The sequence below is a fragment of the Castanea sativa genome, chromosome 1 (assembly GCF_040712315.1).
Source record: "Castanea sativa cultivar Marrone di Chiusa Pesio chromosome 1, ASM4071231v1".
In the NCBI taxonomy this organism is placed as follows: Eukaryota; Viridiplantae; Streptophyta; class Magnoliopsida; order Fagales; family Fagaceae; genus Castanea; species Castanea sativa.
The window spans coordinates 55,486,945-55,500,965 of NC_134013.1; the positions used below are offsets into that span (position 1 = coordinate 55,486,945).

Genomic DNA, 14,021 nt, shown 5'->3' on the forward strand with positions numbered 1-14,021 from the left:
ATGGCAATATTGCAGAACTAAAAAAAGGATCATCTCATAATTGTAAATGCCGAGCAATGAAAAGGATATACATGTCTTGTTAAAAATTGACACACTCATAATCAATGAGAAATTAAAAAAAATAATTATTTCAGAAAAGAAAAAAAACATGTACAAAATCGAGTCAGGAAAACACAGCAACAGCCAAAAAATGTTAGGCATAACCGATAAATTTGGTTAGATGAACCACAACTTGCTTCCCTTCTCCATTTCTTTTCCTCTAACGTAAATTCTTCAAACCTGCACCCGTGCTCAACATAATGTGTATAAAATTTGAAGGAGGAAAAAAAAAGGTTGGGGGGGGGGGGGGGGGTGTGAGAGAAGAACCTAAACAGGAATATGAACACATTCGCCAATTTACAGTGCCAAGCTTTTGGCCCCATAAGTCTCAATAACATCGTAATGTAAGATCATAAAATCAACAAAGTGACCACAGTTATCAGGGATAAAAAAGTTGAAACGTTGTAGCCAAAACAGAGAAGCCATGCGAATATAACCTGAGCTTTATAGACAGCCGAGCCTGGGATAAGTTCAGATGAACCACAGCTTTTCACATTTGATTCTACATGTCCGGTTTAAGCTACAAGTGTGCAAATCCAAACCCAAGATTCTCTGGGTTTCAACCCGACATCTCAACTCCAACTTCCTTCACAACTCGACTGCAAGCAAACCTATTCTACTGCAACCGTAATAGCACACCAGTCAATTCAAGCTTTTACAAGAACGCACTGAGGTGAGCATTTAACACTGAAGCCTCTCTTCATTTGTCCAACTGCAGGGTCTCAATGCCCTTGAGGGCATTTTCATAGTTTCTTGTGTGAGTGGTATTTCTCCCAGATGATGCACGCCTCGGGTCTGAAGATCCAACTGGTGAACTTCTTTGGCCACTTGAAATTCTGCGAGCTGCTCCAGGGCTTGCCTCAGTAGTACGTGAGTGATGGGGATCTGACTCACTCTCAACGAATGCATCACGGCTGCTAGAAACAGCAGCGCGCCTTGATGATCCACTTGGCCGGCCCAAAATATTGTTGCTTGTGAACTGCAAGGTCTATAATGCACATTATGTTTAAAATAAGGCGTCAAACCAAATGGACAGTACAATTGTTCTATCTCATATTTCATATTATCCCACATGCATTAAATTATTAGTGAAAAGGTTTACCAAAGAAAATGCAAATAGCAAGAAACTAATAAATTCAGCTTTAAGCTTTGATCAACAAGATTAGAACAAGCCTTAAAGAAGAAATGATGTAAACACTTAAAACAATTTGGAAAAAATTACTTGGGCACCTGCCACCCTGTCCTATTAGTGACAACTCAGCAGGAGCCTCTTACGGTAACCGGTGAATCAAAGAGTGGGGGAGACAGGCTTATGCCTTATGCTAATTTTAAAATAGTGTCATAGAACATAAATAAGAATGAACTATCCAAGGTAGATGGATAACAAATCAGATTACAATCAAAAGATTTCTACAAACTTGGACACAATAGAACCCCAACCCCAACCCCCCCCCCCCCCCCCCCCAAAAAAAAAAAAGATTAAATTTATGCATTCCAATCAACTCACCGAAGTATCATTAGAAATTGTAGAATCATTAACAACTGGACTTCTCTGCCTTGAATAGTTTCCAGAATTTATAGTTGGTCCGGCTATTCTCCGCCGTGAAGAATCCATTGAAGTCAAACCAGCTGGTCGCCCTTCTTCCCCACCTGCAACAAAGTGGGAGAAGTAGCATAAACCCAAGCTTGCATTGTATCGCAGATTCTATTTACAGCTCAGAGGAATAAAAGTATATGACATTACAAAACTTATTTCAAACAAGGCAACAAGAAAGAAGGAATTGGTCGGAGTTGGAAAGGATTAAAAGAAGCCAAGTGATGTCCTTACAGCAAGCAAGAAAAAGATAGCAAGGGAAAATCTACCAACAAGACTGCCACTTGGGAAAAAACCAACAAAATGATTCGATGTAATGAAGGACCATATGTGAGAATTATGGTATTGATATTAATGTAAGGAATAGGGCTAAGATACCTGTCTGTCTATCAGCATTGGCAATAGCAGGGGGCATTCCAGAACTAGTTCCAACACCAGGACCCTAAAAAACACAGGCATTACAAAATGCATCCAATGGTAATGAAAAGAGAGAAATTATGATCACTTACAAGAGGACGAGCTGGAGGAGTTGCCAGCTGTGATTGTTGATACTTCAAAATGGTCCAGTCAAACACATAATCAAACTGGAAGCCTGTTCGAACAAAAAAGGGCAATAAAATGAGGGAGAACTAACGCTATTCTATCTTTCCTTCAAACAAGTTATTTGAGACCGGCATTCAATTTGCAAATATGAACTTGAGTGAAAACCAAAGAAAAGTCTTTCAGGGGGAAATAAATTCAAACCTTCACGTATAAAAAGGTCACGAAATATTCTTTTCAGATAAGCATAATCAGGTTTATCATCAAATCGTAGTGAACGACAGTAGTGGAAGTATGATGCAAATTCTGTTGGATAACCTCGACACAAGGCCTGAAAGAAGCATTAAGTACTCCAATTATAAGTTACAGAAGGCAGACATAGTGTACGGATGCAGCGACTATTTACAAACAACCAACCTCAATTGAAGTAGAAACTTTCTTTTCACTGATTTTGTCATACTTTTGTTTCTTAGTTCCTGCTTTCAGTCCCTGCCAAGGAAGACTATAAAGAAAAGGGGAATCACTAAACAATGTATGAAGTGCAAGAAACAAAGGAAGGATATGCAGCAAAAATCACCTTCCTCTGAGAAAATACATAAGGACATATCCAAGAGATTCTAAATCATCCCTCCGGCTTTGCTCTATTGAGTCCAAAACATCAAAAAAGAAATAGACATTATTACAAAATTCAGAAGGGACACTTAACTGGAAGAACCACACATTAGAAAAGAACACCAAGTCAAGATGTGACAAACCATACCTATACCAAGATGAGTGTTCATGCTCGCATATCTTGCAGTGCCAGTCAAATTCTTGTTTTCTCTGCACCGTTCATGACCAAAGTACAATAAACAACTGACTAACCAAAATTAACATATGTGATAATGGCTTGCATGGTTATCATGTTTTATCCACAGATTAATTTGGGCAAAAGGCTAGACAAGACGCTGGCTCAGATTCTTTTCCAATTCTATCAAGACTTAGAAAGGAAGATGAGATAATGGATTTTTTTTTCTTTTGATAGGTCAAGCATTTCCTGAAAATCCAGAAAATAATAGACGAACTAGAGTGTTGCACACTACAACAGAGTTGAACATTTCCTGGGAAAAAAAGGCAGAATGTCTTCTCAAGGCTAGACAAAACTGCAGAGTTCAAAATAAAGCCAAGCAGACTGTACCACAGGAGAACAAAGGCTTTAGCACCCTTTAGCAGTCAGAGCCATTACAATGGTTAACCATATTGACTGTATAATCTTTAATCCCATTACAGCTATGAGACACACTGACTCCGCCAAAAACAGCTACACACACATTACACTAACCTGTAAGGAATATGCTGATGGGTTGTACTATCTCTGTATTTCTTAGCCAGACCAAAGTCAATGACGTAGACCTGAATGAAGTGAATAGCAGTTACCATATCAATATAGATTGGCTGAATGAAAGAAATAAATAGAAACAACATCAAATTTAGAACAAATACCTGATTTGCACGCCTTCCCAAGCCCATAAGAAAATTGTCTGGCTTGATATCTCGATGAAGAAATGATTTAGAATGAACAAATTCGACACGATTGATCTGAAATAGACATAAAAGACGGCATAGATTAATGATTCTCAGAGGAGCAATACAAACCAATGCAATGCTATGCATCAAGTCAAGGGAACTACCATTTGATCTGCAAGCATAAGAACTGTCTTCAAAGAAAGCTTTCTACTGCAGAAGTTAAAAAGGTCTTCAAGACTAGGTCCAAGCAAATCCATAACCAACACATTATAGTCTCCCTCCACTCCAAACCATCTCACGTTTGGAATTCCAGCTGCCATTGAGTTGAAATGAAAAATGAAAATTAGATGACCCACAAAATAAAAACAAAAACTTTAAATGAAATTGCAACAACTGAAAGAAAAAATTGACCAATAAAGCTGAGAAATTTCATTACTTCCTCCCTGCAAGATTCTGTACAACTTTGATTCATATAGCAACTGAGGATGCTTTGTCTTGACATTTTCCTGAATGTAAAAAATAGCATCAGCATTTTAAGAACCAAAAAAATTACATCAGCATTGCAAACACCAAACCTGAAGATTTGCACATTTCTAAGCATGAAGAGGAAATACATCTCCAGGTCTGTAAACTAAGAAGCATGGATACTTCAAAACTGTGTTTGTGCCCAACACATCTGTGTCAGACAGGCCGGGGACAATTTTGAATGAGTGTCCTCATTATGTTAGGAGAAAAAAAAAATTATTGATAAAAAATTCGTTTCATTTTAGATATGTTTTTTTAAAGATTTGATAGTTATTATTATTTTGAAAGCATATAAATAAACATAAAATATGCCTGCAAATAAATAACACTACTTAAAATCCATCTCAATTGATTAATTGTGGTATTTCCACCATGTCTTGGCTTAATTTTTCAAGAATTGCTGTGTCACCATGTCTCGTGTCATGTTGAGTCCATGTCCATGCTTAATAGTACGTAAAAGATATCAACTGGCTGCATAAAACCACTTTAAGTACACATTAACCCATCATGAAATGGATAACATATTTAACGATACAAATCACCAAACCTCTATCAAAATCAAATGAAACATAAAATCGGGTACAGCAACCCAGTTTTCCAAAAGCAACGATTGCCCCTCTCCCCATGTTTATTCTTTTCAAAATAAAATAATGGAAGCAATAAAAGAAACAAATATCTTCTAATTTATACACTGATGAACCCTTAGAGGCCCCGAAAACCAAGCTAAAATTGAAATCCTCAGCATCTCAATCTCATTAAAGTAACTGTACCATTCAATTTCCTTAAAACAAAGTGATACCCAATTACCTAATCTATGACTTCTAAACCATAAAGAACAACTCTCTCCAGAATCCGATCCCATAATTCTTTCTCCAAAAAAAACATATATTTACAACATTCCATAGCAAAAATAACATTAAATTAAACCATCTAGAGCATAAATTAACTTCAACATCCACAAACAATAAATAAAACAAATAGAAAAGCAAAAAAATTCATGAATTTTCATTAACGTAAAACAGAGTCAGCAATACTCACAAGCTTAATTGCAACGTCTTCGTTAGTCTGAATATTAGTACCTGTAAAACCACAATTCAATCACCGATTAAGCTTTAAAAAAAGAAGCCAAAATTAAGCAACACATATTAAAAACACGTACCGAGATAGATCTCTCCAAACGAACCGCTACCGATCTTTCGGCCAAGCCGAAACCTATTCCCAACGCGATGCTCCATTTCCACACAAAAACCGAAATTGTTTGAAACCCTAGCTACAATTTCAGAGCCTTAATTTTTATAATTTTTCAAAAAAAAACAAAAATTGGGAGCGATGATTCAACCGCACCGACAGAGGATAATACTAATCGAAATTGACAGAGCAGAACAAAGATGAATTGTACGGAAACTAGAAGAAGAAGAAGAAGAAGAAGAAGAAAATATTAATAAACAAACAAAAAAAAAATTATGAAGATCTAGGGTAGGGTTAGAATTTGGTATGGTTGAGATTGTGAGAATTGCTTTTTTTGGTTAAAATCTAGGGTTAGGTTAAAGGAGGTTTTGGTAACAGAGATGAGAAAAAAAAAAAAAGTGAGAGACATGATATGCTGTGTTTTTAATCTTTTTCTTTCTCTAGCATTGTAGTTTTTGCTTTGTATTTTTGTATTTTGTATTTTTTTAATTTTAGCCAATCGGAGCAAAGACTTTGAACGAAGACAATCTGCGTACAATAAATTTTCTTCTTTTATTTATTTTTTTTTTTTTTGGGTTAATTGGGAAATTCCTTGTCCACGCGTGTACGGTACGCGTGGCGAAAGTTTTCTTCAGAGACGAAGGTGGGGACAGAGAAGCTTTTGCGCCGGTGTAAAAGTGGGGTCCCTGTCACGTGGCTTTATCCGCCAAATTGGAGCGTATTTGTCACGTGATCTAAAGGCTTTTTTATTTTATTTTTTTGGGTTCTCTTGTAAATAAAATATCTAAATATAAATCTATTTTCAACACAAATATCCAAAAAATTGAAATCTCCTCATCCCAAATTATGAATAATAGTAGAGTTAGAAATTATTTTATAAAATTTTTTTACAAATTATTGATGTGATAAATAATTATTGGTAAATAAAAAAATAATATTAATAGTGGATCTAGATAAAAACCAATAAAAGATTAGCCGCATCAGCATTTTGTAAAATAATTTATGCTTGTAGCATTACTCCCCAAATTATAGTGTATCAACAACAACAACAAAAATAAACCTAAAATACAATAACATTTTAAATAAATCCCATAATTTAGGGAAATTTAAGAATGCAACAAATTAAACCACGTGTTTAATAAAAAATAATTACATAAAAAAGTTTTAAAAAAACAAAATTATGAGGTAAAATAATAAATTAAACACATAATAAATTGTGTTTGCAATTTTCCGAAAGAGGTAATATGAGTCTTTTTCCAAGTTGTGAATGCAATGACTTAGACCTAATAAAATAACATTTTTTGCTTCTTCTCAAGGTGCAGGGGATGGTTAGATGACCCATATGAAGTGTGGCTTAAACTCTAATTCTAAAATGTGTTTTTATAACTTTTTTTGTTTGTTTTGAGAAAGTGTTTTTATAACAAATTGATAGAGGATTTTGAATGCACTTGTCGTGTTAGATGAAATGGTTGTGAGAACAATTGTTTCTTGGAATATAGTAATGATACTTGTGTTGAGGACATATAGTTAGATGATACGTTTTGTAAAGATGAGAGAATTTAGTTTTGAGGTAGATGAGACATTGATGGTGGTTATGCTTTTTGCATATGCCACAACCATAAAGGCTACCAAGTGTATTGTAGAATTATGATCTCTCTCTCTCAAACAAGTATGATTCTACCACTCTCTTTGAAAAATGACATGCATCATTCCACTTTAACGCCAAACAAAAACTCCATTTTTATGATCTATAGGCTCAATTTTTAATTTATTATTTTTAAAATTTCATAATTCAATTTGATATGTTTGAAATTGTACGTGTTTAATTTGTTACAACCCTAAATTATTGTGTTTAAAATCTAGTTTTCATTAACTTTGTTAAAACTATAAAGTTTAGAGAGAGTTTAAACTATAAAGTCTAAGTTACTGCACCCCTAAAACATAGGATTTAAAATGTAAATTCCTCTAACTATTTTGAATGAAAACATCTAGATATGAATTTAAGATACAATGTTCTTCAATTTAGCCAAAAATTTTTTTTTTGAAGAGTTGGATCCAAAGTATTTACATTTGATTTTGCAAACTTTTAAAACAAAAAAGTTTTCAATTAAAAAAATCAACATTTTTAAAGGGGAGAGAGAGAGAGAGAGAGAGAGGAAAAAAAAAAAAAAACCTTGTACGACAAAGTTACAATGCTCTACAAACTTGTTGAGCGTTGTAGCGTTTTGTAAAAACTTGAATAGTATTGGAGAATCGGGCATAGATTTTGTTTGGTAATTATTTGCTAAAAATAATCTGAAGAGTTGAATACTAATATTTAATGCTTTTGGCCTCTTTACGCTGTCGGCAACCATTCTCCTCCATTCCATCTTTGATATTTTCTTGGCAACTGTGTCAATAGTACTAGCCTTTTCATACACATAGGGTCTGTTTGGATATCGCTTATTGTGAATAGTACCGTGAACAGTGTATAAGACCCACTAAAAAAAAGTTAGCCACTAAAAAACGCTCAAAATGCGCTTCTCAAATGTACGCATAGCCTTCAAATATATATATATATATATATATATATATATATATATATATATATATATATAATTAAAATTTCTCATTTTTTCTAATTGTGAAGAAATTGAGTTATTTCTGATTAATTTATAGGTTAGAAAAGGCTACTGAGTTGGTGGTTAACTTTTTGCATGTGTATGAACAAGGATGGTGGTGTTTCTCTTTAAAAAATAAAAAAGAAAAAAAAGAAAAAAAAAGCTAATAGTATGAAGTTGTGTGAAAAAGGGTGGCTACCAGACGTTTTATAGGAATAGGACTCTCTCTCTCTCTCAAGCATGAAATGCACCATTCCACGTTTAACCCCAAACATAACGCTGCTTTTATCCATGAGCTCAACGTTTGATTTGTTAATTTTTGAAACCTCATGGTTTGTAGTTTCAAGTTTGTTACTTTTAAAACTATAAGATTTAATTTATTACACCTCTAAACAATAGGGCTTAATATAATAATTCTTCCTTGTTTTTTTCTAAAACTATAGGGTGTAATTTGCTATATACAACCCTTAAACCATAAGATTTAAAATATAATTTTATATATCTATTTTTAAGAGAACATCAATGCATGAACTTGAGATACAATTTTTTATTTGGGGAAAAAAAAGAAAAAGAAAAAAAGAGCTAAGTGCTAAGCATTCTTGTATGGTTTTGAAAACTTGAGCAAAATTTCAAAGTAAAAGCCATTTTTTGGGGAACATTTTCTTATTCCTGTCATCTCCCATATTTCTTTGGCAGCCATCTTCTTCTTCTTATTATTATTCTTCTTCTTCTTCTTTTTAATTTTGTATTATATGAATATGGTAGAATTTCAACTTATGGATGGTGATCAACTCTTATCACTCTAAGACACTAATCGATTTTTTGTGTATTATTCTTCTTTTTCTTTAAATTTTGTATTTATATGAGTATGACAGAATTTAAACTTATGGTATTTCAACTTTTATTATATTAAGACACTAATCGATTTTTTGTGTAGGTAAAATTTGAGCCAAAATCTCTACCAGATTAAGATAATGCTAATTGGTTTTTGTGTAAGTGGAGAAAAAATCACATATTTCTTATTTAATCATTAGAAATTTGATTAATTGAACAAACTCGAACTCACAAAAACTTTATTAATTGAACTAATTAAGACTCTTTGACAACTTTCTTAATTACTAACTAGTATGTGAAGTTAAATTCTTCAAATATTCCAATAGTGACCTTCTTAAAAATAGTGAGGTTCTTTATTTGTTTATTTTAACAGGTCTTAACATCTCTGTCTCCTTGACAAAAATATATCAACGCGGATTAACCACCTCAGATTGTAGTTTCTTTGCGACTTCTATTTTTTGTTTTGTTATTTTCAAGGACATGGTCAACCTGTGTGAATATGAATAATGAAGACGTTTTCAGTTTTCTCATTACGTGTTAATATCTCTGTCTCCTTGTTTTTCTATATATTAGTATAGATATAAATATATTTTCCTTTTCTTTATTGATAAAATTCTGCCAACCTTATCGAGATCCAGTCTTAACCAATTACCGATAGACATACCAGCTAAAAAGTAAAAACAGTGATTCTTGTCTGTGGTACTGGCACCTGGTTTTTCTAGTCTAGCCTTTATTATTCTACTATATATACTCTATCGAGGTTTGGTTCTTAGGCAGTTGAAACCATAATGCTGGATTAGGTTGACCACTTGATGCCTATACTCCAACTACCACATCTTTTTTTTTTTTTATTTGTTGGGTAAAGCAAATTAGTACAATTTTTTTTCTTTTTTTAAAAAAAAATTAGTAATGCGATGGACATAAAAAAAATTACAACATTTTTTTACAATAGTTGAAATAATAAGTTTTGATTTTGTTGTTGTTTAAACCTATTAAGACCTCACTTTTTTATCTGCCATCAACAAAACTAAGCTAACAAGGGGATGCATAAAACTAATAAAATAAAAAAGTCAAATGAGATTTGAAATTGATACCTATAGTACCATATAATAATTGCATATAATTTAATTTTTTTTACGTTTAAACTTTTTTACCCATTAACGTACAAAATAATTGCAAAGTATAATAACGCTGACTATTACATAAGCAGGGACGTAGCTATGCTTGGACCAAGGGGGGCAATGGCCCCCCCTTGGCCCAATGAGAAAAAGCAAAATATAAAATATATGAAACTTGATTTTGAATTTTCATACTCAATTTTTGTTCAATATTTCCATGCTTTTACAAAAAAATACAATTTCTTTATTCAAATTTTCATCAAATTTTGATTCTTTTTATAAGTTTCTGTCTGGATTCTAAATGATTTATGAAATTTATCTTAAAGTATTAGCGTAGGATAATTGCAACTTAAGTGTTCAATGAAGTTCCCTAAAAAAGTTTGGGATAAACACACACACAGATATATATATATATAATTTTATAAGTTGCTTGGATAAAAAAAAAAAAAGGTTTTTCATTGGGTTAATCTAGAGTTACAATATAAAGGTTTAGGTTATAACAATTTTTTTAAGCATTTGGGTTTGAGTATATCTCGCCCCCCCTCACTTGAAATCCTAACTCCGTCCCTGTACATAAGGATCCCAATCCAGTCAAATGGGAGCTCTTTGGTCATTTTAATTTCTAACAAAAAATAACGTATTTTAGGTGTTAGTCCTATCTTTGCATGGGACACTAGATTATATAAAATTGCCTTCCTCGTGGGATTTTCAAGGGTTTTAGTGTATGCATCGAACATTAGATCGTGTAGCACAATCTCTCTGTTTCATTTTCTTTTCTCTTTTGTTTCTCTTTTAGGTTAACACTAAAAGTTGACTTCATTAATTTTGATGGTTTTTTTTCCCTAATTCTTCATTGCTTCTTCCGATTAGAACTTTTTTAGAGAGAAGTTTTGGTATTTGATTTGTATTTTCATATTTTGTATTTCATATGTAATGTTTATTCATTTTTGAAAGTTTTATAAACTCTAGAATTTTGATTAGTTTAACGCTTGTTTTCATCAAAAAAGTAGTTTTTTTTATGACAAATGGAGAGATGGGTTATAGTAGCCTAATGGATTGATCTTAGATGGACAGAGTGCTAACTTTTGAATCATGAATAGAAGAAGTGAAAATAATCCTAACCTCGGGTAGGTTATCTATAATAATCCATAAAATATATCAACTTAGTCATTATGTTTGTTTACTGTTAAACATAAAATTATAATATAGTTTAAAAAAAGTTATTAATGTTGTCATTACATTTATAAAAAATTATTTAGAAATTTTAATTTTTCTAATATGATCAAAGAAACTGTTGGTTAACTGTAAAATACATTATTTTTAAACCCTAATTTCCAGACAGGGTAGTTGGAAACTCTATTCCTCATATCTCTATGCTGAATTTTTTTTTTTTTCTGAATATATTTTATTATTGAGCAAAAGAAAAAAGAACTAATGTGGAGTATCATATAGTAGGGGCGTAGGGCTAAGGCCAACCCAAATGAACAACAGTCCGTGTCCTTCAACATGGATCAGAGCACCCAGCCCAACTTCTTTGATGATTTCAAGTTTTCTACTTTCAAGAATGAATGAAAAACTCTTTTCAGTTTTTTACTTTTTGCATACCTCTCATTAGTCATTTCTCATCTCCTGATCAAACAAGTCGACTTCAGAATTGCTTTGCAATAACGTGAAGCTCAAAGATGACGTCCATTTCGATGAAATAATTTTTTTTTTTAAATGAGATAATTAATTAATGATGCCCGAAACGGAAGTGATTCATATAAAACGGCTGGTGGAGAATTTAAAGAGAGAGTCTAGGAGACAAAAGTATTTGACATATATACTCACGTGTTGGATTGTTAGGAAAAAGTATCTAAGTGATATTAATAGTATTGATTTCAGATAAATATTTATAAAAATTTGTCAACTTAATAATTGTAAAAATGGTAATTTTAACTAGTATTCTCAGACGTAGTAAACTTTACGGTTGGATTTGGGTTAAGTTGACTTGTATTTTTTAATGCTCTTTGTTTTTATTTATTTATTTTTTTCCGTTAAGTGGCCATCTACTATAATGACTATTATATATGCAAGGGGGGAAAAATAAACAAAAAATATATATAAAACTTTCCATATCCTTACAATTTAGACAATTTTGAGCATGACTAAAATTATTTACAGTCATGATTACAAAATCTTCCATGTTAATAATTCCCAGCTTATAATTACAAATTTACAACTTGAGAGAGAGAGAGAGAGAGAGAGAGGCACCCTTGAGTTTACACATTTCAGATTAAAAGTTTGCTAATAATATCATTCCCATAAAAGAACAAAAAAAGAAAAAAGAAAAAGAAAAAACTAAACTAAACTAAACATCATGTACCATGTCAAGTTATTAGTCTTCTTAAGTGCATATGTTCCTATTGCATTTAAAATAATAATAAAGTTATTTTTTTAGAATAAAATAGTAATAAAGTTAGATTATTTAGATAGACTAATTAAATAAATAAAGCTTTTGCTTTTACATTAGGCTTTAGTTTTGTTTTGTGCTAGTTACTTGGTGTTAGTGGTGTATTATGTGCTGACTGCAGACATGTATATGTAGTGTAGTGTAGTGTAGTGTAGTGCCACTATTAACTTAGTTGTATCATTTTTATATATTAAGAGGATTTAGAGAACTAGTTATGATTTCAAAAAATGTAAAAAATATCACTAATCTAATTACATAATATTTATTCCTAAACAAATAAAAAATAGGGTTGAAATTGTAATTCAACAAACTTCAAAAACAAAAAACTACCAGAGAAACTTTTTTTTTTTCTAAAATTTAGCACACACTTTTTATTTAAATATATCTCAAACACGTTTGACACATATTTTCCTAAAAACTAGCACACACTAAATCTAGTAGTTTACTCATTTTCAAAATCCTAAATTTTAGCTTCTTAAAAATCTCTTCTCGTGTAACCTCACTAACAATAGACAAATTCAAATTTAAAATTTATAACATTAAATTCAAAATAAAAAAGAGCCTCATCACACGTGCGGAGTGCGTGTGATGAGGCTAGTAGATTAGTATTAAGTCTATTATGTATTTATGTTAGTGACTTTCAATTTTTTGTTTCTTTTTTTAAAAATGGGGGCATGGCCAATGTTTTGGGTGTTGGCTACTTAGTAGTACTTACTGATTATGACTATGCAGTGCTGCTTTGTGCCTTTATTTTTATGCATATAGCACACATCAATGGCATGTTAGTATTAAAAAAAGTTTTAAAAAACAGGTTGGGTTACAAGTTGAGCCGTTTTTTATTTAGGTTAAAAAATTTAGTTTAGGTTGGGTCAACGAATTCCAACTCGTTTTGGATGTCTAGGTTAGGGATGGCAATGGGGCAGGGCCGAAGGATGGGGTCTTCGTCCCCGCCCCGCATGATTTTGTCTTGCCCCATCCTCGCCCTGCCCCGCATGATGGGGAAAACTTTCTCACCCCATTCCCACCCCTTGGGGCCCCGCGAAGCCCCGCCCCACCCCGTAAAACTTTACTTTTTGTTAATTTGCCATACAACTAGTACAATTTTTGTTTAATGAAATCTATTTCATTAATAAAAATATACTTGAAATTACAACTAAATTTATCCCATAAAATCAAATCAATTTTTAGAAAAAATTGAATAATATATCTAAGTGTTTAACAAGACAAAAAAAAAAAAAACCTTATAGTATAACATATAACAAAATAAAGGCAGAGAATCACATTGGGTAGAATAAAATAAGCTAATATTGATATGTTTGTTTAAAAGTAGGGTTTTAGGGTATGAAAAATTTATAATTATAACCCTTAGCAATGTGGGGTGGGGCAGGGCAGGGCGAGGGCGAGGACAGGGAGGGGTGGGGCAGGGTGGGTCTAAAAAGTTTAAACCCATCCCCACTCTGCCCCGTGGTGCGGGGCTAAAATCTTGCCCCATCCTCGCCCCACCACATTTGTGAGGCAGGAAAAACCTGTGCGGGGCGAAGCGGGGAGGAACGGGTTAAACATGG

General features: G+C 32.7%; 1 protein-coding gene across 2 annotated transcripts; it reads right to left on the reverse strand.

Annotated features, from left to right (window-relative positions):
• Nucleotides 1-367: 367 nt before the first annotated feature.
• LOC142608970 (casein kinase 1-like protein 1) lies at nt 368-5,977 on the reverse strand. Of its 2 annotated transcripts, none has more exons than XM_075780626.1 (14): nt 5,424-5,977; nt 5,303-5,343; nt 4,176-4,245; nt 3,904-4,052; nt 3,716-3,811; nt 3,555-3,625; nt 2,994-3,055; nt 2,811-2,874; nt 2,651-2,735; nt 2,438-2,564; nt 2,203-2,285; nt 2,072-2,135; nt 1,607-1,749; nt 368-1,078 (listed from the first exon to the last, which is right to left on the reverse strand). In XM_075780626.1, exons 1-14 carry the CDS (start codon nt 5,497-5,499, stop codon nt 800-802), a joined length of 1,410 nt encoding a protein of 469 aa, XP_075636741.1. In that variant the 5' UTR covers nt 5,500-5,977; the 3' UTR covers nt 368-799. The 2 variants fall into 2 exon arrangements, with proteins under 2 accessions (XP_075636741.1, XP_075636737.1); XM_075780622.1 differs by having other exon boundaries at nt 368-1,087.
• Nucleotides 5,978-14,021: the final 8,044 nt, after the last annotated feature.

Bases quoted from the DNA above. Each gene is read 5' to 3' on its own strand.
- LOC142608970 (XM_075780622.1), bottom strand. From the start codon at position 5,499: ATGGAGCATCGCGTTGGGAATAGGTTTCGGCTTGGCCGAAAGATCGGT. The intron at 4,053-4,175 runs GTAATGAAATTT...ACTCAATGGCAG, and splicing joins CAGAATCTTGCAGGGAGGAA to CTGGAATTCCAAACGTGAGA. The intron at 3,056-3,554 runs GTTAGTGTAATG...TGAACGGTGCAG, and splicing joins CATCAGCATATTCCTTACAG to AGAAAACAAGAATTTGACTG.